At 38.1% G+C, this 27300-nt stretch overlaps 2 protein-coding genes across 2 annotated transcripts; one reads left to right on the top strand and one right to left on the bottom strand.

The window, feature by feature from the left end:
* The first annotated feature begins 4847 nt into the window (after window positions 1–4847).
* Window positions 4848–5864, top strand: LOC127802196 (uncharacterized). Its single transcript, XM_052337903.1, has 2 exons — window positions 4848–5198; window positions 5331–5864. The coding sequence occupies exons 1-2, from the start codon at window positions 4848–4850 to the stop codon at window positions 5862–5864; spliced, it is 885 nt and encodes a 294-aa protein (XP_052193863.1).
* A 6084-nt stretch (window positions 5865–11948) lies between these two features.
* LOC127802195 (uncharacterized) lies at window positions 11949–12599 on the bottom strand. The gene has a single exon (XM_052337902.1). It carries the CDS (start codon window positions 12597–12599, stop codon window positions 11949–11951), a length of 651 nt encoding a protein of 216 aa, XP_052193862.1.
* Window positions 12600–27300: the final 14701 nt, after the last annotated feature.

Raw genomic sequence — 27300 nt, 5'->3', positions numbered from 1 at the left:
TTTAGGGGCATTATTATAAAATATCTGTTTTTTTACTTTTATTTTGGCTTTGAATTGAAGGGAAAAAAAAAAAACGAATGGACGATGGGGCCTCCGATTCCTGAGGAAAAGCTCAGTCCAAATTTAAAATTGGGCCCCAGTCAGGAAAGGCACGAAGGCTTGAACTAAAACTTGACCGAGGACATCCTAAACGCATATAAAGGCGAGCCTACTCCCAAGCCTACACTCACAGTCGGCTTGTCAGGTCCATCTACAAAATTAATTCCGATTATTGCATATCCCAAAATTCTGCCCCATACTGAATCTTTTAATCCACTTATCGAAGGGTGCAATATCCCAAAATTCAAGTATTATATTTATTAATCATTTAATACTGAATCTTCAATTCACCTATCAGAAGGCGCATTATCCTAAAATTTAAGTAATATATTTATTATTCATTTATTATATCACTATTGCCTTATTAATTTGAACACTAAAAAATCTAATAGACTTTCTATTTTTATAGGAAGAGCCAATTTAGATAAGATGAAGCTAGAGTATTTTTAGATAATCATAGAATTGAAAATAATCCAAAATAAAAACCACTATATCATAAATCAGGTAATGATTGATCCTAAAATTCTCATCAAGTATATATAAATGGGTAAAAATATTCAACTCCTGAGCTACTTCTTTTCAATCCCAATGGGATAAATGGGTTTGTGTAAGCATCACTAAATTCGAATATGTGGCAGCATATGATATTGTTAAGAAAATTATTTGAATATGAAAATTTGTTTCTAAAATTGGTATGGTTCCATACATTCAGTCACTAATCTCTTTATATTGCGATAACAATGGAGTTATTGCACAACGAAGAAATCTGTTAGAATACACACATGGTGGTATGAGTAAATTTATTTATTTAGTTATTTTTTTGCATATTAGACATGCATAGCGGAAGTCATAAATATACACACCATATTGTAGCAGTAGGTGTAACACCCTATTTTTTTCAAGCACGACATTAATCTACTTTTCCCAAGACATTAGATAATATAAGATTTCGGGGATATATTTTTTTCCAACACAAACTCCACACATAAATTGTTTCTGACAATCTCATTATACCTTTTCAATATATCAAACCTAATAATGAATAAACTAAGACAAGTAACTCATCATAAATGCAGAAGTTAAATCGAAACCTCAAATGATATATAACCGTAATTCCTTTATTCATAATATTGAAATCGTATCATCGCTTAACATGATATCATCAAAACATAATACATAGACACTGTAACAACCTACTTCCACTTTCAAGCGCCACTGGTGAATAATCACTCGGATTACTCACTCGACAAATCACAACTGAAGGGTTGGACTATGTTTCAACAGAAAACGTCCTAGGTGGGAAGTAGGCTTTGTCCTTCCCTTCGCTCCACTCAAGAAATCGGTCTCAAACACAGATAAGAAACACAGTGGATTGGGACCTGAAACCCGAGTGAGCTTCACATTTCTTTCACTCGCCTCATAGCAATCCAAAAGTGACACAGGCACAAAGCTAGCATAACACACACTTCGCTGAGTATTGGGGATTTATGGAAACATACCTTATTGATCTTTACCTGATCCGTAACTTGGCTCCACCAACTAAAGCCATATACATCACGCAATCTCACAAACATCTATCACACTATGATGATTACAACAACCAGATACATCTAGTGTTCAATAACCTTACATTTAATCACATTAATACATTTATGAAAATACAAGAGAATACACAACAACACATCTTGGGCAACAATGCTAGTTGCCACAACAACCTCCCGACACCATTCCTGCTTGCATCATCTATAACATGAGATAAAACCTCATGAGTCATAAAGACTCAGTAATTGTGCAATGCATGAGTAAATGAAGCATGAGCGGGCATGTAATGCAAATGGATAGTCTTTTATGCCTTCATAATCTCCATAGGTTAAGGCATCAACCAACCTTCCACAACCCTAGTCCTCCATATGGCCATAGGTACACTAGAACACATATCATGCAAATGTGACCACTACATGCAACTCATAAATAAACACTTATAAATGCAAGCAAGACCCCCATCATCTGGGGCCATCCCTTACCTGGCTCGAAGCCTCTCTTGCCTCGGCACAAACTCTAGCTTGAGCCTCGAACTCTTCTAGAACCACCACCTACCGGTCGACCCTAAATGCAACCACACAAAACCCAACTCCATTAACATCAGATAATACACTAGAGCCTATGTTTTTTCCATTCAACACAAAAATCACCAGTCGACTATTTCCAAACAACCCCAACAAAGGGTCTAATCCAACCAACAATTCACATTACATCATCTCCACAACATCACAATAATATGCAAACCGTCCACATCGGCGTTGCTTCATGGGATACCATCTTGCACTCCAAACCCCATTTTCAAGCTTCCAACATGCTCCTTGAGCCCTAAATTAATTTTCATATTTTTCTTGAATTTTTTGGCCTTTTTTCCCCCATATTTCTCTATTTTTCTATTTTTTTTATTTTTCTTTTCTTTTTCTTTTATTTTTTTCTTCTCTTCTCAACCTTTTTCTTCTCTCCCGTGTCCGGCCATTGTTCATTCTTTTTTTCATGCACGACAGCCACCAGCCACCACCTCCCAACTCCACCAGCTGCTGCTGCTTCCTGCGCCGTCATCACCGGCCACGCTACACCGGCTGACAGCCGTCTCGAGCCACTGCTACAAGCAGCAACGTGCGTACCCCTGCGCGTTACCCAGGGGAGGATGTAAGGGGGTCTGGCACGGGCTTCAGCCCGTGCCAGCCCCGACTAAACAATAATTTTACTATATATATATATAATAACTCAGCAGCCTAGCCCCCCCATTTCCGCAACAGCCTAGCCCCTCCTTTCTGCAACTATATATATATATATATATAGACAGCCCAGCCTCCCAACTAAACATTATTATATATATATATGTATAGTCCACGCAACCCATTTCCCTCAATTGTCCCTTCGATTCGATGTGGCCGCCATTGCCAAAGCTTTCCAGACTACTGCTAGTTTGTTCCTTTCACACACTACCACTTGAAATGTGTCTTCAACGATTTAATGAAGAAGAAGAAATGATGATAAATAAGAGAAAATCTGATGTTGTATCTGGAATATCTCACTCTGCCCCCGACCCCCCCTCTTTCTCTCTCTTGTGAGTTAATTTTGCCTTCTCCGAATAGAGGTGCTTTCCTTCTCCAGCGAAGGAGGTTGTTGGCTTGGCAGTGTTGCGGCGATGACTGTGAGATCCTTACTATTTCTACCTTCCGACCATCTTCACACAATCGAATCGAAGCCCATCAAGCTTGTTGGTGCACAAGGAAAGTTCTATTTCTCCAGGTATGGAATATTTATTCATATTATTACATTTCAACATTTAATCATATTTATTCATATTCTTAATAGTGGCAGAGAACCAGAGAGTAAGCCTTGAATTCAACATTTATTAATTCATGCTAGTTTAATTTTTTGTATATGTTCTTAAGATTATTCCTTATCTTGTTTTGACATATTTGTTTTATATTATTACATTTTTTGCAGTAAAAGATGAAAAATTGAAATTAAGAGAACAAAAATATTTGCTGTGCAAAGAGTCAATTTTTTTCATTAACTATAAATGACTTTAAATACAAAAAAAAAAAATAATTAATGCATCTGACAAATAAGCAACTAATTAAATGGAGCATGTTATTAATGGATTCTGTTTAGGATAAATTAATGGAGCATCTTGGCAGTGGCAGAGGCATGTTTTCAACACATTTTAATAATTTTTTAATAATACACTAAATTATTTGTTCTATGAATTCTATTTAGGATAAATTATTTTATATTTCTTATTTTGTGGGGATTGCATAAAAACTGTTATAATTTAAAAATATTTTTAGAGAACCCTATATATGTATATATATTTTTGTTTAAACACTCTTTTCATTTTTAATGAACTTAAGTAAACCCTAATAAAGTTAAATTAAATTTAATTAAAAATAAAGAATACAGGAATAATAAAAAATTAAAATTAATTTAAATCTAAAAAACTCTTTGCTACTCTTTTGGATTTTTGAATTATTTTTTACTTGTTGTGTTATTAATGGATTGTTATTTTTTGTTTTCGATTTTTAGAATTTACAATTGAAAGGTCAACCCCCTCCCAAGAAAAGTAAGAATTTGTATTCGTTCTTTTCAAAGATAGATTAATCTAGTGAAACTGCAACTGTTGATAAACATCCATTGAACGAGATCTAGGAAAAAGAAAGCAATTATATGAACATCCTATTAATCTACGTGATGAGATTAGAGTGGCATATCTAAAAGTTGGGCCTTATCAACCAAAATTTGTAGAGTATTCGAGGATAGAAGGAAAATCACAAGCTCGTCGTTTTCAGGAAAAATGGTTCAATCAGTTTCCTTGGTTGGAGTATTCGCCTATGCTGGATAAGGCCTACTGTTTCTATTGCTTTCTTTTTCAAATTTGTGGTAATTTGTCCAACAGTTTAGCATTGGTCACTACTGGATATAACAAATGGAATAGAGTTAATGATGGATCAAAATGTGCTTTTCTTACTCATGTTGGTTCATCAAATCATAATATGTGTGAGAGAAGAGCAAAAGATTTGATGAAACCATCTCAACATATTGACAAGGTGATGCATACCGTGACGAGGGAAGAAGTTGAGAGACGTCGGTTGCGTGTGAAGACTTCATTTTGAAGTGTTCGATGGCTAGCATTTCAAGGTTGTGCCTTTAGAGGTCATGATGAATCTTCATCTTCATTGAATCGTGGGAATTTTATTGAGATGGTACAGTTTGCGGCAGAATCAAATCTAGAAATTGATAATGTTGTATTGCAGAATGCTCCACAAAATGCTCAATACATTGCTCCAAGTATTCAGAAAGAGATGTTGCACATTATGGCCAATAGAGTAAGAAGGATGATTCGAGAAAAAGTTGGGGATGAATGCTTTTGTATTCTTGTTAATGAAGCACAAGATGCTTCTAATCGAGAGCAAATGACAATAATCTTAAGGTTTGTGAATTGTCGGGGTATTTTGATAGAACGCTTCTTTCATATCAAAAGTGTTAGTAATACCATATCGGCAAATCTAAAAAATGAGATATCCAATATTCTTGTTCAACACGAGCTTCAGGTGAAAAAAATGAGAGGGCAAGGGTATGATGGTGCTAGTAACATACGTGGCGCTTGAAATGGACTTCAGGCATTATTTCTTAGGGATTATCCATATGCATATTATGTTCACTACTTTGCCCATCGATTACAGTTGACATTAGTTTCTACAGCTAGAGATGTTGATGTTATTTGGCAATTCTTTTCTCATTTGGATAATATTATCAATATTATCACTTCTTCTCCAAAGCGCGTTCCTGAGTTGCAAGCTACTCAAAGAAAAGAAGTTGAGCGTATGTTGGCTATTGGAGAACGTGACTCAAGAAGTGGGGCCAATCAAGTGGATAATTTGCAACGATCTGGATCTACTCGTTGGAGTTCTCATTATGACTCTACAAAAAGCTTGATAGACGTGTACAACGCAACTTGCAAGGTGTTTCAGTATCTTAGTGTCCATTTTCTGAAGGGAAGATCTCGGGCTGAAACTATTGGTGCTTACAAACAATTAAAAAGTTTTGATTTTGTGTTCAGCTTGCATTTAGTGCATAGCATTATGAGAATCACTGATGTTCTTTGTCAAACACTTCAAAGGAAATCTCAAGATATCTTGGCTGCTATAAAATTTGTTTCTACGACAAAAACACTTATTCAAAAATTGAGAGATGATAACTGCAAAGAATTTTTTTAGAAAGTGAAAAGCTTTTGCTCTAAGTATGATGTTGACATACCTGATCTAGATAGCTTCTATAAGGTTAGCCCTTGTCGTTCTCGTGATCAGATTACAGTGGAGCATCATTATCACTTTGATGTTTTCAATGAAACAATAGATTTTGTACTGATGGAGTTAAATACAAGATTTAATGATACATTAGTCGAGCTTCTCTCTCTCAGTGCAACTTTAGATCCCCAAAACTCATTTGAATCACTTAACAGTCTTGATATTTATACACTTGCAGAAAAATTCTATCCTAAAGATTTTTCATGACAAGACATTTATGCTTTGGAATATGAGCTGCAACATTACAAACTAGATATGAAGAGTGATCCTTGTTTTCAAGTTTCTACACTTGTTGAGTTATGTCATATTTTGATTGAGAGTGGAAGGTCGGAGACTTATATTATGGTGACTAAGTTGATTTGTCTTATATTGACTTTACCTGTTTCTACTCTGACTACTGAGCGAGCATTTTCAGTAATGAAACATGTGAAGACAGAACTTCGTAGCAAAATGGAGGATGACTTTCTTTCTGATTGTATGATACTCAACATTGAATGGGAACTTGCTAAGAATATAGATCTAGATTCTATTATAGATGAATTTTATGTTTCAAAACCTCGTCGAGAACAACTTCAAATTAAATAAAAATGACTTTTGTTATATATGAATTTATTACATTAATTTTTTAAATTTCCAGCCCCTGTGCTCTAAATTCCTGGATCCGCCCCCGACACTACCATGGCTGACCATTGTTGCTCTCCTCAACTAGCTGCTGCCTTTGACCGCTGCCCGCACAACCTTGCCGGCCACCTTTGCCCACCATTGGCTAGCCATCGATGCTTCCATCGTCGCCCTAGGCTCTAGCACCGCAGCCATGGCCACGACTTCTTCAAGTCCTCACTGTTGCCTCCATCTATGACCGCCATGGTCGCTCCAGCTGCTTTGCTGCAATGCCTCCAGCCGCGACCACCTCTCATGATCATCTCTCACTCCCTCAATCTCTCCATGCTCGACCAAGCTCCCACGAGCTCTTTCTCTCCCACTCTCTGTTCCATTGCTCTCCATTTCAAATATTAGAGGAGAGGAAGCTTCCTCCCCACTTTCGTGCACACACACTATATATATACTAATTACATATTAACCCTTCCAAACTCTTATTAATTCCACTAAAGGAATTTAATAATTGTCATTAGACCCTCCAAAGCTTAATTAATTATCATCAAGCCACTTAGATTCTTGATTTCTTCAAAAATTAATATCTAGCTTTTACTCAGAAATATCGATTTCGTCATGCGCTTACAAAGAACCTTTATTCCACCCAAAAACGCTTCAGGGTTACCTAACTCGCAAAATCAGACCACTCCTAGGGTCCTCTCAGCTTCCTGGAGGTCCCCTGCAACCATTCAATACTGACACCCATTTGGGCTTGTACAAAATTTATTCCAAAAATTATTCCCGGTCTGACTCCTTCCAGCATCATTAGCCTTAACTCGAGACGCTCACCAATCTCATGCCCTCTTCTCTGGACATCCAAGTTCTGGGGCATTTCCTGCCGTCGATTCAGCGATTTAATTATTAATTTCTTAAAATAGACTTTCGGCCTTCCCAGACCACCTAAGATCCTTTCAAAATCATTGAAAATTATTTATTTTCCAATATCATGTAATATGGGGTATTACAGGTACACATCTCTTAACCATAACAACAAAAACATGCTAAAGATCACCTATGTAAATAACAGCTACATCTTGATAACCTCTCTCCCCTTTGCACCGCTACTTTCACCTAGAACGTTTGAATATTTCAGGAACATAGTCCAAATTAGATGATGAATCATCTAAGTGAGAGTTCAAAATATGTTTTCATGAATGCATGCAAGACATGAAGCAAAACAACATAACCCGACAAGTCGTAGCTCAAGAGAATCCCACACAACGCTTAACCCAACCACGGGGAAAGAACAATCTCTATAAAGGCAACATCACCACATTGGCACAACACAATTCTATCTTAAGAGGGGCAAAGTCAACGCATCTCCCCGACACCTCGAGAACAATCGTTACCACTCCTAGCCTAGAATGGTCAACATTAACGCAGGAACCTGACTCACCACAATCACATCAGGGATTACAAGGATTACTTATGCCTCTTCGGTGGATGTGCAATAATATTTCGACAGTCTCGAATTACTTTGATGCTTTGCTTGAGAGCGTTTTAGAGTTTTTGGGTGCTCTGGATGTGTAATGGAAGTACTTGAATACTCAGAAAATGAGTTTGGAGGGTATTTATAGGTATTTTAGTTACTTTTTCAATGGTAAAAATCTGACCGTTATAACAGGAAAAGTTTAGTATAACTTAAATTTAATATATGTGCTCAAATAAACAAGAAATCTTGTAGATTAGCTGGCAAGGAGTCTTGGGCTAAGTGGAGTTCTTGGGTTCAAATTCAAGGCCATGCACCTAGTTGTTAAAATATTTTTTGAGATACATATGGTATAAAAATATTATATAAATTAATCTAAAATATATTTAAAAAATATTTTTAATAGAAAATAATATTTTTGATAATGCATATGATACACAAAAAATATTTAATAAATTAATCTTAAAAATATATTTTTAAAAAATAGTTGTAATAGAAAATAATATTTTTGATAATGCATATGCTATGGAAATATTTTATAAATTAATAAAAAATAATTCGGTATTAAAAATAATATATTTAAGAGAAATGCTCTTTTTTCTTAATCATCAAAAATATTATAATTTGTATATTAAAAATTCTCTTTTTATTAATTATCAAAACTTAATTAATATGAGTAAGTTCGCTCAACACTAATGTTTACTCTTAAGTATCATGAGATCCACACGACATTCATGCATTATAGATAAAAATATCTCTTGAAATCTTAGAACAACATATTAATGATAAAGCCTATTAACATATTGAGGTTCGAAAACCTCAACACATCAAAATAATAAAAAGCATAGATAGAACAAATAGATAAACCTATCAATAAGAACTAGAATAATAGATAAGCCATAAAAACAATCTTAACACAAATAGATAAAGCATATCTTAACATTTCCTCAAGAAATATGAGAACTTAACATATGAGAACATTGAAATTTTGGCATAAAGTAGTTATCATCAAAATATTTATAACATAAAACACAACAATTGTAATTTTGCAAATGATGAAGGTGTGAGACAAGAGATGAACTGAAATTTACTAAACTAAATGAGAGTCAAAATCAAATTTTGAAAAATTGCATTGTAAACATGATAACCTGATGCATTGCCATCAATAATCATCTAATTGTCAAGTATTTTAAAAACCAAACTAATAATTTTTTGGATGTGGTTGGAGGAAGAAACAAGAAGGGGCGTATTTTTGGGCTCAGGACAATATTTTTAAAGTATTGTTTGATGTCTTCATCCAATACAACAGTGAGTCCAAATAAGATGGATGTTATGCGTTAGACAGTCTCTAACTTGACTACGGAGATGTAGTCTTAATTAGAGAGGATATGCACCCAAAAAGAAATGCTACAGTCTACACAAGAAATGATAAAATCCCAAGCTGTGATGATACAATCGCAGCAGGACATGTATGATGACCCTTGAGGATTAGCCAAATGCCCTTAAGTTATCCTCCACTAGCTCCCACCCCTCTAGGTCAGCCAGCCAACCCAAGCAATGCAGCTCATCATGATCCTATTGATGATAAGTATGACAATGATGACGTTTGATTTTTCAATATTTGTTGTGTAATCTTATTTGGATACTGTTTCTCTTAATTAATACTTTTGTGCTTTCTCAATATTTGTGTAATTATTTGTGTGTTTGGAGTTTGGTTTTGTAGATGTTGTATTTAACTTGTTAACAAGTTTTGAATTGGATATTTTTGGAACATTCTTGGGCCCTTTGGGCAAATCTTAGAATCATAAACGAATTGATTTCATCGCTAAATGTTCTATTTTAGGGAAGGATTATGCCTTGCTAAAAATAGCAACGGATTTACTATACGTCGCTAAAAGATTTAGTAACAACATTTCATTTGTAGCTAATTTTAGTGATGGATTATAATACGTCGCAAGAATTAGGATGGATAAAATCTGTCCCCAATATCATTTAGAGGCCAATTTTGTAATTTTTGGTCACCATATTGGTCATCGTTTTAGAAATAGAAAATGTGGATTTAGAGATGGAAAAAATCCGTCTCTAATTAGAGATGAGTTGAATTTTTCATTGCTAAAGAATTAGCGATGCCAAATGGTGGGACAGATTTAGCGAGTTTTAATGATGAATTTTTTTTCCATTGCTAAAACCCTTTTGTTTTTCTTTAGAAAAAACCCTATCTATGGTTGGCAACTAACGCAATTTATCCCTATGCCCAGTCCTATGGGGGGGGACCAGTCATTTGGTTGCGAATGATGTACAAAAATGGTGATGAAGTCATCTTTGGCAATACCCACGAGCCCTCGATAATGATGCCCAATACATGGGCATTAATAGAGAGGCCCAACTATCAATGCAATTGGCGAGAGAATCGATCAACAAACACCCTTGAGGGATGTCAATGATTGTACCATAGGAAGCCTTTCCAGCCATCTCTTATCCTCCAACCAATGTGAGATCTCACTACACTATGGGGTAACAATACTTTCCTTTGGGAACTCAAGTAAGGCATTGAAAATAACCAAAAACACATATCTTTAACACGATAGCTATGGACAGAGATTTCTAATCACCTGAGATTGGTTCCAAACATATAAAGATTTGAGACCCAAACATCTATTGTAATTTACAATTTTATTTTACAATGTAGTGTTAAAATTTATAATACAAAATTAAATAAATTAATATTTTAAAAATAGAGCTGAAAGATAATAATGATTAAATGTTGAATATAAAATTTAACTTAAAAATTAATTTAGATTATTAGAAGTATAGTGATGACTAATTTATAAACAAATATATGTATAAATTCATAAACAATTACATTTTTAAGTTATAATGATGGCTAATAATATTTACTTTATTAAATTTCCTTTTTTCAAACTTTTTTGTTGAACTTTCTGATTTAAACAGGCTTAATGGGCCACAAACCCACCCACATGTAAGTCATGCCGTGCAAAAGGGCTAGGCCGAGTTAGGCCTATTTGGCTGGTTGGGTTGTGAGAGGCCGAGGGCAACGAAACCTTAGCCTAACATGATAGAGAATAATAGGGTCACCCCAGTCAAGCTTGACAAGAGGCAACTCACCTACTTTGATAACTCTACCATAAGTACAACCTCAAAGAAACCAATCTGCTTGAACAAATGAAATTATATATGATAAGAGAACAATCCTTCGAAACACAAATACTAAAAGAACTTGTAAAAAAAACCATATTGGGTAATTAGGATTTTTCCCTTTTTTTCATGACCAAACTAAATCAAACATAGACCAAATGGACAATTAATTTAATATCACAGGGACAATCTAACAATTAAGGGAAAAGTTGGTCCGAGAGGATTGGAGGGTTTTACGCTTAGAGATTTCCTAGGGTGTGATGAGAGAATGATGAGTTTCTTCCATTGAAATTATGAACTATAGAAGCTATTACACTATTTTCCTAGAGTATGCAAACTTGGTAGAGCTATGTGCGGATCTTGCCATGGATAAGAATCATGATCAGAAAAGCCTTTGATTATAGCTGCAAGCCCATATATAGTTTGTTACACTCTTCGGGCATCTTATAAGTTTTCTCTCAAATGCCAATAACTTTTCATTCTGTTGAAGCAACTGGATTCTTGACAACTTGGATTGAGGTGTTGTGTCTAATGAACTTTCTATTCAAAGATAATAATACCTCTTTAAATGATTGATAAATACAGTAGTGTTTCTAATGTACAAGTATGGAGTACTCTCCCAAATTAGGAGGCTTCTGTTCTATGTGGTAACAAAAATGTGGATTTCCACTAAATTGTTGAGGATTTTGTTGGCTACTGGTTGAGAATATTGAGGAGGGAAACTCTAGTCTTGATTAAACTCCCGAACAAGCACTCTAGTCCTTCTTCAAGATTTTTTCATTTTGCAGATTGTCATGGGGCATTGCACCACCAAATCTGCTAGTCTGGTGACTACTAAGCAAGCACAATGCAATGTCAACCTTCTCAAACTCATTTCTGCTTGTTTCTTCATCTTGAGCTTTTACCCTTTTGTCATGCAACAGTTTGGACACTAAAGAAAATCTCGATTGCGCCTTTACCCCAGCAACATAGGACAACAAAGACCCCATCACTACAAAAGTAGCCGACTCAACATCCTTTAACATGGGGCAAATAGCCAAGGTATCATTGTCTTCGTTTGACGCTAGGATGGAGTGCTTGCTCCTAACATTCTTCAAATCCTTTAGTGATTTTTGGACAAGCTTCCTTACCTTCTTTCTGGAGGTTAAGTATCCTTCCAAGCCCAACTCATTTGGATCGCTTCTCCTGCGAATGATTGAGAGAAGGTCTTGAACATCTTGCTTCGCCAGCGAAGAGACGTCTTTAGCAGTGGCACACACATCCAACAGGCTCAGGTATCCTTCCAATACCTTCTCAACCCATTTCTCATGGTGTCGTTTGGCCAAGGTTGCTAGTGTATGTGGCAACAGAAGCAAATCATCCAAACAATTGTACGTATCTTGGAGGATACTTAGTCTCTCCACCATTGATGAAGAGGCAGCTCCACCATTGATGAAGAGGCAGCTTCAGAAGCCTTTATTCTGCACAAATGCTCATCAACTTGAGGGATGAGTGGGTGAGATTTGGAGGGCAAGCTAACAGAATGAGCATTGCGATGGGATCTTAGTCTCAAAGGAGAAGAAGCCATTTACTCTTTCTAAGTTTAGTAATGGTTTAAGCCATAATGTAAAAGTTGAGTTTGTGTTCCTTGCTTGTCATGACCCAAAATCCAACGGTCATGACCGGCACTACCCCATAAGAAGTCGAAGACTCCAATAAGGGATAGTAAACCTGCAATACACATATTCCTCTAACATATAAACATTTAATTTATTTACAGAAATACTACCATAACATGTATACAGAAATTAAGGTGCCATCGGCCCAATATTAAGCATGTACTTACAAAAATCACAAGTTACCAATTCGCAACAAGAAGAACTTAAACCGTCTCATGCACAACCCCGTGAAATGACGTGCATATTCTATACTAGAGCATGTTTAGCATATACAGTCAAAATGTATGTCAACCTACAAAATCTAAAATATTAAAGGGTAACGCTGACACTGGCTTAGTGAGGGGTAACAAGCATTATAATGGGGGAAAATATAGAATCAATACGACGAATATAAATCATCATCCCATGACATTTCAAGTAATATATAATACTGAATGGGAGATGATGAATAAATATGCACATTAGGAGTAAACTATTTAGAACCAAAATTCACACATATCATTTCCTTGGTGCGGACTATCTCTACGCCACCAAGATCCACTTCGACGGACTATATCACACCGGATATAAACATGGATGGCAGACTATCTCATACCCATCCAGGGTGGACTATCTCACACCTTAACACATACGTGGTGCACCAATGGCTAACTCTTCCTGTGGTTAGCGATACAAGGTTCTAACTGTTACTCCATTTAACACACATTTCATACCAACATTTAGTATTATCAATGCCGCATGTAATATATCACATACATGTATCACCATCCACAATCCACATTAGCAAAAATGCAAACAATCGCATGTGTTAATATACACAAAACAAACAATATGGATTCCAATTTCCCCGTATGCAATTCACAAACAAAATCATGAATAGAATATATAGAATACTAGAATAACGAAAGGTATGAATGCAAAAAATACGACCATAATACGATTTACCCACTCACTGTGTTATGGAAGATATAGGATTCCCTCAAACGCCTCTCGGCTGAGGCATATCAAAGTCACCTAACAAAATTATCAAATTACATGAGAATTAAATAAATATAAATATCAAGTCACCCAATATTTGAATCGAGCCATGGGCTGCCACAACGGGCCCAAAACCCCCAAAAAATAAAAAATAAATTAGCCCAACCAGCCACACTATTGCTACCGCCAGTAGCCATCGGCGACCACCGCCAGCCCAAGATTCTGACAATCAAAACACAACATTTGAAATGCCTAACCAAGGGAGTTAATATATCTAAAAATGGGCTAAATCTAATGCCTGAATTTTTATAGATCTAACTTTTAATTTTCGGCCAAATTTAAAAACCTCACTGCTACTCACCGCCAACCACCACGGTCGACATTTTCCAGCAATCCGAGTCTACCATTCAGCACCCGTAACCCCATTGACTAACATACCCAAAACTAACAAGATTCAACGGCTAGATCTTTCTAGATCTAAGTTTAAAGTTTTGGCCAACCCAACCCACGCATATATACATACATATATCACGATTTTACGATTACATAAGGCTAATGAAGCTTAAGAATGTACCTTATTATAGATCGGGTTTGCTTTCATGGTGAAAATGTGGTTGGATCTAGGATCCAAAGGTTAGATTGCATAAAATCGGTTGGAAAAGAAAATGAGAGAAAAATTGTAATGGCAGACAAGAAGAGAGGGGGGGAATGGGAGCCCTAGGCTTTTTATATGGCCATATGAGCTTGGCTGCCCCTCCTTGGGCCCTCTCAATATAAGGCCCAAAAATTAGGCCTTACAATCTCACCTCTTTATAGAAAATTGGTCCTTGAATTTTGGCAATTCCCTAGGTGTCAAATAGATAAGGATACTTCTCTCTCGTGGTGCTTTCTGATTCCCACGTGGCCTCATTCTTCGTGTGGTTTTTCCAAACCATCTTTATGGAGACAATATCCTTGTTTCGAAGCCTTCTTACTTGCCTATCAACAATGCACTCTAGTTGCTCCTGATAGCTAAGATCCTTATCTATTTGCACAATCTTCATGGTCGGTGGGGAAATGACTTGATATGGATCGGGTTCATGCTTCCTCAGCATAGACACATGGAACACCAGATGGATACTTGCGAAAGTAGGAGAGAGGTCTAATCGGTATGCCACTACACCTACTCAGTCCAAAATCTCAAATTGACCAATGTATCTAGGGATAAGCTTTCCCTTCTTGCAGAACCTCATCACCCCTTTCATAGGTGACACCTTAAGATACACTCTATCTCCGACTTCAAACTCTAAGGGACGCCTATGATGATCTGCATAGGACTTCTGTGGACTCTGGGCTGCCAACAACCTCTCTCTAATAAATCAAACCTGTTCCATGGTCTCATGAACTTTAGCTGGCCCAACTAATTGAACCTCACCTACCTCGAACTAGCCTATAGGAGTCCTACATCGCCTACCATAAAGTGCCTCATATGGGGCCATCTAGATACTAGAGTGATAGCTATTGTTATATGTGAATTCAACTAAGGGTAGGTTCTTTTCCCAGTCACCCCCGAAATCCATGACACACTCTAAGCATGTCTTCTAGGGCTTGAATAGTTCACTCAAATTGCCCATCAGTTTGAGGGTGGAATGCGATGCTAAAGTTCAACTTGATATTTTACTCTTAAGATTTAAAAGAGTTTTGATAATGACAAAATATTATAATGTTATGAAAATCAATCTTTAAATTTATATGAATGAGTTTGAGGCAAAGTTATGAAAATCAATATTGATCTCTATAGGAAGTAAGGTTGAGTGTTTAAATTTAAAATATCTTTTTTATAATCTCAACTTGATTTCAAAAGAAACAAAGTTAGGATATGTTAAGTGTTGAGTTTTTCTAAATGAATAGTAGACTTTATGTTTATGTTCTGTCAACTATGCCTGTGAATAGTCGATTATGTGTCTATGCTCTATCGACTATGTCTTGAATAGTCGACTATGTGACTTGTATCTGTCGACTATGCCTTGAACAGTCGACTATGTTTTTTGATCTGTCGACTATCTCATGGTTTTGTCGACTATGAAAATTATTTTATCGACTATGCGTGTATATGATGTTATAAGTTTTCTTCATATTTTTGTTATGTCGACTATCCCATCTCTTCTGTTGACTATGTCTTATTTTGTTTATGAATCTGTCGACTATCTATTATCTTCTGTCGACTAACTCTTTTCGCAAAAAGCTATAATAGTTAGTTTTTCAGACTCCAACGATCATAAAACGGCTAGTTTTGGGCAAGGCTCTTGGAATGCTTATATATACAACTCAAGGATGATCAAGAGAAGGCTAATGGACGGGAACGAGTTGATCTAAAGATTACGAATCCTTTTATTCGAGCTTACAATGTTTGTGCTTTCATTGTTATATTTTTCTCTCCAAGGCTTCATTCAATTATTGTTAATATATTCTAAAGCCTTGTATTCATTGTGAGAGAACTTATAACTAAAAGTGTTAACTCTTAGTTTCTCTCTTTCATTTGTATTGTTTGTATTTTCCTAGCTTGAGTAGCTAGAGGGCCCATTTGAGTGGGAGGTTTTGTAATTTTTCTAGTCGCGGACTAGAGGACCTACTTGTATAAGTAGGAGGTTGTATTTTCTAGCTTGTGTAGGTAGAGGGCCTACTTGTGTAAGTAGGAGGTTTTAGTGAATTGGTTTAAAATCCTTAGTGGGAGCTAAGATAGTCACTTAGGCTTGGTTTAAGCCGAACTACTATAAATCCTTTGTGTCATTTATCCTCCTTACTTTACATTCATTGAACTTTACATTTGTCATTTCATATGTTCTATGTTTTAAATACTAAAACCTTAATTGGGTAAAAAAGATTTCAAGTTCTATCAATTTTGTAAATTACCCAATTCACCCCCTCTCTTGGTGTGTGCCATAGCTCCTCCCAATCTAACATGACTCCGTCCCTAACGCCTTTTGGAACTCCCTCCAGAATCGAGTGGTAAACTAAGGCCCTCAATTGGAGATAATGGATAGTGGAACTTTGTGCAACCTAACCACATAATCTATGTAGTTTTGAACATAGTGATGTACTGTATAACTGGTGTTTATAGGTATGAATAGGGCGCTCTTAGTCAATCTATCTACCACTACCCATATGGAGCTACTACTCTTCCTGGATGTCGGCAATCCTACAAGAAAGTCCATGGTGAGTCTCTCCCACTTCCATTCAAGGATCGGTATCCTTTGAATCTCCCCACTTGGCTTCTGATGTTCAGCTTTCACTTGCTGACACACCGCACATCAACTTACAAATTTTGCCAACTCCTTCAATTTATTCCATTAATATAACATCTTAACATCCTGATACATCTTGTTTGCACCAGGGTATATGGTGTATATCGAGTGATGTGCCTCCCTTAACACCCACTGCCTCAGGCTATCCACATCAGGAACACATAAGTGTGCCCCGCACCTTAAAACCCCTTCAAAGTCCACCATGAACTTCTTAGTCTTTCCTTTATTAACCTTACCTTTACGGGCTACATCCATCAACTTGGCTAAGGATGGATCCCTAGATTGAGCCGCCTTAATTTCCTTAACTAAGGTGGAACAAAGTTGGACATGAGCCAGGAATGCATCCATGTAACACCCCAAATTTTTCGAGCATGTTATAACTTAAAATTTCAGGAATATAAAATTTTTTCCATCTCACAATCACTGACATACATCACAGAAATTCTCAAAAACCCTAATTTTCACCTTCTTAGCCTAACAAACCCAATAATCGAATAGCTAAGACAAGTGTTACAATTTCAAATGCGGAAGCTAGATCGAACCTGATATGGTTCACAACCATAATGCTTTATTTATCATAATGAAATCGTTCAAGACATCTACAAAATGTATTACATGGACATCATCTCTCACAAGTGATAACTGAACGTCTTAAACATATCCAAAACATATATAGGTTCGCACATAAACAAAGATATACTAAACATGCTACGGACAATAAATTAAGCTTATTCTTTAGCTACCACATTTTCCTTAGAGCTGCTTGTCGAACCTGGAACGTTTGAATATTCCAGGGACATAGTCTAATTAGAAGATGAATCTTCTAGTAAGAAACTCCAAAACAGTTTATAAAAATGCATGAACTGGTGTAAAATGTATGAGTAAATAATGAGGACTATTCCGAAGTGCCTTGTGAACATGTCAGCCTCCTCCAATGAGAGTTTTCTCAACAGCGCACACACAGTAGCCTCTCGAGAGGTCCCTAATTATGCCACGCTAGCCCGACCTTATAGAACTCATGCAAGCACCACATCCGCTATCCCTTAGGCTCACGATATTCCCCACGAGAGCTTTCTCGATGGCTCACGCATAGCGCCTCTCGGGGGATCTCTGACTTTTACCCTCGACCAATAACAAATAGGTATAATAGTATGGCCACACGAATTTTATAAATGCAATAGTTAAAAAGCCAACAACATATATTTTTCAGAAAAATACATTTCATATAAGCAACATGATTTTACATAAGAGAACAATAAGAGTTTACGTACAAGAACTTTACAAAACACATTTCATGGAATAAAAGTCTCTCATAAGAGAACAAAAAATAGGATTTGGAGTATAGGAGTCTCACAAACCGAGTTTGCAGTAGGAAATCTCACAAAACCATGCTTTTAGGTTGGAATACCCACCTTTAGGCACAACTCAAATTTCTCGAAAAGCATGCATTGCTTCGATTTGTGTGCCAAGCCTCGATTTTTACACAAGTCACTTTACCTTAAGCCTCGAAGCACCCTAGTCATCATATTCAATTAAACAAGCATCAAAACCTTTTTTTTTTTTTCTCGATTTCTCCAATTTGCTCCCATTTTCTTCTCCAAAAATCCAAATAAATACTTTCTTAACAAATTTCCATGATCTTTCTCCACAACAAATCATAATATACTAAGAACTTAAAAAGGAAATTCCAAAACTTACCCTGATGCTATGCTTTCACGTAAAACGAGGCTAGTTTGTGCAAAAACCCAAAAACTAAAAAGCCGAACACCAAAACTTTTTGTACAAACTTCAAGATCTCATTGTTCTCAATTTTTCTATAATTTTTGCAAATTTTTCCAATCACGCACGCACCCCCACGCACCGCGCGTGTCTTCTGCAAGTGAAACTAGTGCGTGAAGGCCATGCGCCGGCCTTCTTCTCTAGTGACGACACACTGGCATTTCTGGATCTCCACACCTAGATGATCCCTAGCTTCAGTCGATCACGATGGCATCTTCTGAGCCTTGAAAGAAGTATCGGAAGGCCTTCAACCGAGGCTTCAAATGATCGGCTAGACCTCTCGCCTTCGAACGTCGTCCAGCTTCAAATACCCACCAGATGGCCACCAAAATGCACCAAAGTTCCCAAATTTCACTCTTGGCTCGTGAGCAACAAAAGCCCCTTATTGAAACCTCTCAATTTATCCAAAATCTGGGTCGATTCGAAGCTCAAAAATGCCTCCAGATTCGACCACATTGAAACCCTATTTATAGACGAAATTAAGCCTTCAAACGCTTGTGGATGCTTGCATCGATGCCTTAAAAGCCTCAAGCACGCCTTGGATGACCCAAAAGTAGTGACCAAAGCCCTTGAAATCCAAGTTGCAGGCCACGACATTCTCAGCCAAGCCGTGGTTGGAAACTTCAAAATCCGGCCACCCCCATGCACGATGTCGACCCACGCCTATCCCAAACGTATCCCTGACCACTTACCTTGAGATCCCAATGGTCGGAGGCTGCTGGTCGCGACCGGCAGAGGCTATTGGCCATGACAGCTTTGCAACTTTAACAAATTACAGTTTGGCCTCTACCTTTTCCCAAATTTCAGTTTGGCCTTTATAATCAAGCCCTTGATCTTTCTGACATTTCCAATAGGACTCTCAAGCTCTAGGATCATCATTTCACCCCCGAAGATTCTGAAAAATGACATTTTAACCTCCCTCTAGCAATTTTGGAAAACTACACAAATGCCCAAATCTTCGTTTTGACCTCAAACCCTTTTGTTTCTTCCTGAAACTATTGAAAGGTTGTTCCTTATGAAAAACCGAAACCCCCTCAGTCCTTCGTTGATTTCCTAGAAACCCCTTACCATCATTCAGTCTTTTGGGCTACAACTTAGCTGAACCAAAAATCGTCTCTGATTTGATTTCTTTCAGCGTCATAAATCTCGACTCGAGACGCTCGTCAAAGTTATACCTTTGTCCTTAGGTATCTAAGCTCCAGGGCACTCCCTGCAGTTGATTTAGTCACTTATTGTCATTTCAAGTATATTTTTTGATATTTTAAACTAACTTAAAATATGTGACAACTTCACGAAAATATGGGGTATTACAATCTGTATTGCCCAACTCGAAACATAGGTTACTCGCCTCTAAACCATGTATCTCACACACTAAGGGTCTTCTGACTTAGATGATGTGGGCTAAGCTGCCCATTGACCTCCTACTTAGGGCGTCAGCTACTACATTAGCCTTGCCCGGGTGATACAATATGGTGCAGTCATAATCCGTGAGGAGCTCCATCCATCTCCATTATCTTAGGTTTAAATCCTTTTTCCCGAATATATACTTTAGACTCTTGTGGTCGGTATAGATCTCGTAGGTCTCACCTCATAGATAATGTCGCCATAACTTAAAGGTAAACACCACTGCTTCCATCTCGAGGTGGTGGGTGGGATAGTTTTGTTCATGCCTCTTTAACTGCCTTGAGGCATAGGCAATGACTCGACCATGTTGCATCAAGACACAACCAAGTCCAATCCTAGAGGCATCGCAGAAAATGACATAGCCACCTTCCCCTGAAGGTAAGACTAACACCAGAGCCGTAGTCAGACTCTCCTTGAGTCTTACAAAGCTCCTCTCATACTCATCAAACCACCTAAACTTAAACATTCTTTTGGGTTAAACGAGTTAATGGGGAGGCTATCTTTGAAAAGTCCTTCACAAATCTACGATAATAACTGGCTAGACCTAGGTAGCTACATATCTCGCTAGCTAAACTAGGCCCATGCCACTTCTCCATGGCCTTAATCTTCTTAGGGTCTACCATGATGCCCTCCTTAGACACCACATGGCCCAAAAATGCCATGCTGTCTAACCAAAATTCACACTTCGAGAACTTAACATATAGCTTATGTTCTCACAAAGTCTGAAATACTGCCTTGAGGTGCTGCTCGTGCTCCTCTTGGCTCCTTGAGTAAATCAATATGTCATCGATAAATACAATGACAAATCAATCAAGGTACGATCTAAATACTTTGTTCATGAGGTCCATAAATGTCGCCGGGGCATTCGTAAGGCCAAAGGACATTACTAAAAACTTATAGTGGTCATATTGAGTCCTAAAGATAGTCTTAGGACAAAGTTGGTGATTACTCAATCTTAGGTCAATCTTGGAAAAACATTAGGCACCTAGCAATTGGTCAAATAAGTCATCTATGCGAGGTAATGAGTATCTGTTCCAGATAGTGGCCTTGTTCAACTACCTATAGTCTATATAAAGCCTTGTAGTTCCATCATTCTTCTTTACAAAGAGCATAGATGCTCCCCATGACAAGGTACTTGGGCGAATGAAGCCCTTGACCAAAAGGTCTTGGATTTATACCTTAAGCTCCTTTAGCTCGGCTAGAACCATATGGTATAGGGGTATTGAAATTGGTCGAGTCTCTGGAACTAAATCTATGCCAAACTCTATATCACATTCTAGAGGTAGTCCTAGCAAATCCTTGGGAAATACATCCGAATACTCCCTCACTACAGGCCCTGTCCTATCTTACCCCTCGACTCATGGATCTCTCGTACCACGGCTAGGAATGCCTAACACTCCTCATTCATTAGTTGTCTCACCTCCAAAACGGATATAACATTCTTAACTACCAGGAGTTGGTCGCACTGAAAACAAAATCGGTCTCCATTAAGAGGGTCAAACCATACCTTCTTTCCTCTACAATCTAGGCTGGCATGGTAAGAAGCTAACCAATCCATCCCCAATATACTATCAAATCCCATATCCCCTAATAGGATTAAATCGGCTATTATGTCTCGCCCGACTACAATGATCACACAACCTAAATACACCGTGTCCACTACTAAGGGTTCCCCTACAAGGGTGGCTACCATCATAGATTGCTCTAGGGGTGAAGGTATCCTACCTAGATGTGGGGCAAATGCTCGTGACACATACGGATGTGTGGACCCTGGGTTAAACAAAACCAAGGCATCATAGACGTGGGTTAAATGCCCGTGACACATACGAATGTATGGACCCTGGGTCAAACAAAACCAAGGCATCAATATGCGAAATGGAAACCATACCTGTGACAACGGCATTGCTAGCCTCAGCATCCTGAGGTGTCATGGCAAAGACCCTCGTGTACCTTCCAGTGTCGCTGCCTGCTTGGCAGCCCAGGCCTCTACCACCTGAGGATGGTGGCAAAGATGAAACTGGAGCTTGCGTCTGAAGTGGCATCATTTGCGTCCCTCTACACTGGACTCCATACAAAACCTCCTGGTGAGCATAAGGACAATCCCTCATAAGGTAGCCTATCTTACCACACCCAAAGCAGGCTTTTGTCAGACGTCGACATGGTCCGTGGTGAGGCCCCATGCACGACTGGAAGAGTGGTGCCCCTCTACCACCCTGGCCACCCTCTCTGAATCCTCCTAGCTGTCTATCTACTTTGTCATGAAGTGGTTACTGCCCCTGCCCACTAGGCCCTCCAACTCTCTGATACTACTGTTGCTGTTGGGGTCTCTTCTTCAATGGTTGTTGATTGCCACCTCCACGACCCATGGCATCACTCCTTGCCCTATTGTGTTGCTCTCTCAGGGCTCGCTCTTCCATAGATCGCTTCTCTATCATCATGGCCCCACTCACAACACTAGCATATGTGGAAAGGTGAGAAAGAGCCACCGCCTTATAAAGGGGCTCCACCAACCCATTAACAAAGCGCTTCACCCTGTCTTGCTCAGTGGCCACCAGCTTAGGAGTGAACTCTGCCAAGTAAGTGAACCGATCACTGTATTACTCCACTGTCATATCAGTTGTCTGCCTCAAATCTTCAAACTCTCTAGCTTTAGCCCTCGTGATTTCCTTAGGGATGAATTCTTCCCTGGATTTTATGCTAAACTCATCCTACCTTGAGGGTAGGGTACCAGCTGGTCTAGCTGCCATCAACTACTCATAAGAAGAGTACGCTGGGGTATCCAACAGAAAAGCAGCACACTGCACCAATCTCTGTTGGCTAAACCCAGAGCATTGCCAATCCTTCTACACCTACTCAGGAATTGTTGCAGCTCCACCTTACTGCTGCCAATGATTCCATCAAACCAAGGCGGGTCGTGCCGCACGAACTCTGACAAAGGAACATCCATCCCCTGGTCCTACTCCTCCTGTAATGCCTGGCCTTTGACCTGAGATCTTGATCCACTCCCGAGTATCCCCAAAGTCCTCGGCACCTTACTCACCGCTTCTCGTATTCCCAACTTGATCCTGTCCTCAATAAACAAGCTGGAAGATCCCTCTGCCTCTCTGGTGCCACGCCCATAAGCCTGGATCACACCACCTCGAGTCCTAGGACGCATGAATTCCTGTAAACAACTTTTAGACTAATTCATTATACAGAACAAAATAATATGCCACATAACATAGAATTCCACATGCACAATCATGATATGCAAAAAGGGACCTAGAGTCTTTGGCAAAGCAAGGTTGTGAATATGTCACGACTCATATTCATACCTATCCTGCCAAAAACTTGCTCCGGACTACAGTGTATGCAATACAATGCATGAGAATGTGCTTAACCTTTTATTTATGCACCCACGTGTCGTATAATCCCCATTTTTATTTCCTAAGGATTTAAAGCCTAACCTCTAATACGAACTTTGTCACGACCCAAAATCCAATGGCCATGACTGACACAACCCCCCTAAGAAGCCGAAGACTCCAATAAGGGATAGTAAGCCTGCAATACACATATTCCTCTAACATATAAACATTCAATTCATTTATAGAAATACTACCATAACATGTATATAGAAATTAAGGTGCCATCAGCCCAATATTAAGCATGTATTTACAAAAATCACAAGTTACCAATTCACAACAAGAAGAACTTAAACCTTCCCATGCACAACCTCATGAAATGACGTGTACATGCCATACTAGCGTGTGGCTAGGGTATACCATCAAAATGTCTGCCAATCTACAAAATCTAAAATATTAAGGGGTAAGCCTAACACTGGCTTAGTGAAGGGTAATAAGCATTATAATGGGGGGAAATATAGAATCAATGCAACGAATATAGAACATCATGCCATGACATTTCAAGTAATATATAATACCGAATGGGAGATAATGAATAAATATACATTGGGAGTAAACCATGTAGAATCAAAATTCACACATATCATTTCTTTGGTGCGAACTATCTCTACGCCACCAAGATCCACTTTGGCAAACTATCTCACGCCTAATATAAACATGGATGTTGAACTATCTCACACCTTAATGCATATGTGGTGCACAACGACTAACTCTTATTGTGGTTAACGATACAAGGTTCTAACTGTTACTCCATTTAACACACATTTCATACCAACATTTAGTATTATCAATGTCGCATGTAATATATCACATACAAGTATCACCATCCACAATCCACATTAATAGAAATGCAATCAATAACACGTGTCAATATGCGTAAAACAAACAATATGGATTCTAATTTCCCCATATGCAATTCACAAACGAAATCATGAATAGTATATATAGAATACTAAAACAACGAAAGGTATAAATGCAACAAATACCACCATAATACGATTTATCCACTCACTATGTTATGGAAGATGTAAGATTGCCTCAAACGTCTCTTGGTTGGGGCACGTTAAAGTCACCTAACAAAATCATCAAATTACATGAGAATTAAATAAATATAAACATCAAGTCACCCAAGATTTTGACCAACCCATTGGGCTGCCATAGCAGGCCCAAAACCCCCAGAAAAAAAATAAAATAACCTAACCAGCCACACTGCTACCACCACCAGCAGCCATCGGTGACCTCCGCTAGCCCAAGATTCTGATGATCAGAGCCCACCATTTGGAACGCCTAACCAAGGGAGTTAATATATCTAAAAATAGGCTAAATCTAACGACTGAATTTTTGTAGATCTAACATTTAATTTTCAACCAGATTTAAAAAGCTCACTGCCAATCGTCGTGGATGACGTTTTCCGGTGATCCGAGGCGACCATTCAACATCCCTAACCCCATTGACTAACATACACAAAAACCAACAAGATCCAATGGCTAGATCTTTCTAAATCTAAGTTCAAAGTTTCGGCCAACCCAGCCCACGTGTATATACATACATATATCATGATTTTATGCTAAACATAAGGCTGATGAAGCTAAAGAACCTACCTTCTTGTACACTGAGGTTGCTTTCACAGTGAAAATATGGTCGAATCTAGATCCAACGGTTAAATTGCACAAAATTGATTGGAAGGGAAAATGTGTGTGTGTGTGAGGGAGAGAGAGCGAGAGATTGTAACGGCACAGAAGAGGGGGGGGGGGGGGGGAGGGGGGAGGGGAGAGGAATGGGAGCCCTAGGCTTTTTATATGGCCTATGGGCTTGGCTGGCCCTCCTTGGGCCCTCTCAATATAAGGCCCAAAAATTGGGCCTTCCATTGCTTCAGCATATATTGGCTCAATATATATATATATATATAGCAGTGGGTGGATGGGAGAGAAGGAATATTATCGTCTCCAACCATCATTTGGCAGCAACTGGATCATATGACTTCGATCCATATGCTGGGGAGATGTTCACTCAATGTCTCCCCAGTTAGCTCCCAATCTCATCACACGTAAACTTGTTTATACACTAGTGGTATTAGTCACAGCTGTCTCCCTAAGCACAAAATGTCAGCACCATCTATTTCTCTGCATGGCTCTTATCTATTATTGAGCATCCATGAGGACAACATTAACTTGAATTCCAATTTCATGTTTTCTTCATGTTCTTGCCAGCTGCCCCCACATTAACAGATCATATCTAGAGCTAGCACTCTTGAAGCTCAACTTGATTCCCTGCTTCATTATACCGTAATATATATAAACATTTTAAATTTAATGATGATTCCACATGACGGAAGTAAAAGAGAGTTGGCATGCACACGAGGTGTGATCCCTGCATGTTCGTATGAGAAAGACAGCCAGCACAGTATTCCTCATTGTTTAAAGCAGTATGTCATAATTTCAGTGGAGTCTCGTTATAATTTTCTGTTAAATCACTACCTAACCACCAAGACAATTGGAATCTTGACAACCTTGGAATCATTAAATGGTAAGCACTCCTACAATGGCCTTAATAAATCTTTCATTCTAATTTTTGCAATAAGATTTGTCATTAAAACTAATAGAGTTAAATCATTTGTTGTAAAGGAGAAGAGACTGAGGGTGGAACTTGAGTTAATTTTAGGTAACTATTAACAGTTTAATCTTGACCTTTTTCGTTCTGTACTCAAGTCTTCCATGATCTTCCTTAACCAGATAGCTCGATTAGCTGCCTTCACGGCTGTGAGATTCTCCGCCTTAGCAGTTAGATTGAGCTACCACTTGATTGTGGCCCCAAAAATCAGATTCTGAGCTAATTAAAATGGAAAGTGGTGCCTGCTAAACTTGATCGATCACAAGCTAAGAAGTTTGGCCATGCTGTCTATTTTCATCTGATTGATCAAAATGCTCTGAAATGCGGGAAGGAGCAAGATTGCCGAATTAAATGATTCAGGTGTGTATTGATTTATAATTAATTAAGAGTGGAAACTACCTCTCTCATTAATTTACAGGGATGCACATGCAGCTAACCAAATGCTTTTCTGATTAGTCTTGTCCACGACATGATTCGCTCATAGCTCTTCCAAGTCTTTGCAAAATGCTGGAATAAGCTAATATTTCGTAAATCTGATAGTCGCCCAAGCACAACGACAACCAACAGACATATATTAACTACAACTCCTATGTTTCATAATTAATTTCCATGTGCATCTTATAATTTCTCGTTTGGTTTATACCAACTGGAATCTTGACAGCTAGGAATGAGGAGGGTGAAATTTTTTGGAAGGTTGTTGCATGTTATTTTCTATTGAATGGTAACGATATCTCTTCCAATTTTCCCGAGAAAAGGAAGAAGAAGAAAAAAAAAAGAAAAGAGAATTTGAAAATGGATCGCTGGATCCTACATATCAACAGGAGATCTTACCTTTAATCTATTCCTACATCTAATTTAGTGAGAAAGACTATTGCAATACTCAAAATGTTGAATTCTGTTTGGAATTATTCCTTGCATTTACAAGAGAGTTGAAGAAAAAAATGGTGAACAGGGAGAAGCAAATTTCATCAACAATTGTCTGAACTATATTGA

The sequence above is a fragment of the Diospyros lotus genome, chromosome 5, assembly GCF_014633365.1.
Source record: "Diospyros lotus cultivar Yz01 chromosome 5, ASM1463336v1, whole genome shotgun sequence".
Classification (NCBI taxonomy): Eukaryota; Viridiplantae; Streptophyta; class Magnoliopsida; order Ericales; family Ebenaceae; genus Diospyros; species Diospyros lotus.
The sequence above is the reverse complement of the archived record's forward strand: the minus strand, read 5'-3'. Positions and strand labels throughout refer to the sequence as shown.

Bases quoted from the DNA above. Each gene is read 5' to 3' on its own strand.
- LOC127802196 (XM_052337903.1), top strand. From the start codon at position 4,848: ATGGTACAGTTTGCGGCAGAATCAAATCTAGAAATTGATAATGTTGTA. The intron at 5,199-5,330 runs GTGAAAAAAATG...CATCGATTACAG, and splicing joins TTGTTCAACACGAGCTTCAG to TTGACATTAGTTTCTACAGC.
- LOC127802195 (XM_052337902.1), bottom strand. From the start codon at position 12,599: ATGGTGGAGAGACTAAGTATCCTCCAAGATACGTACAATTGTTTGGAT.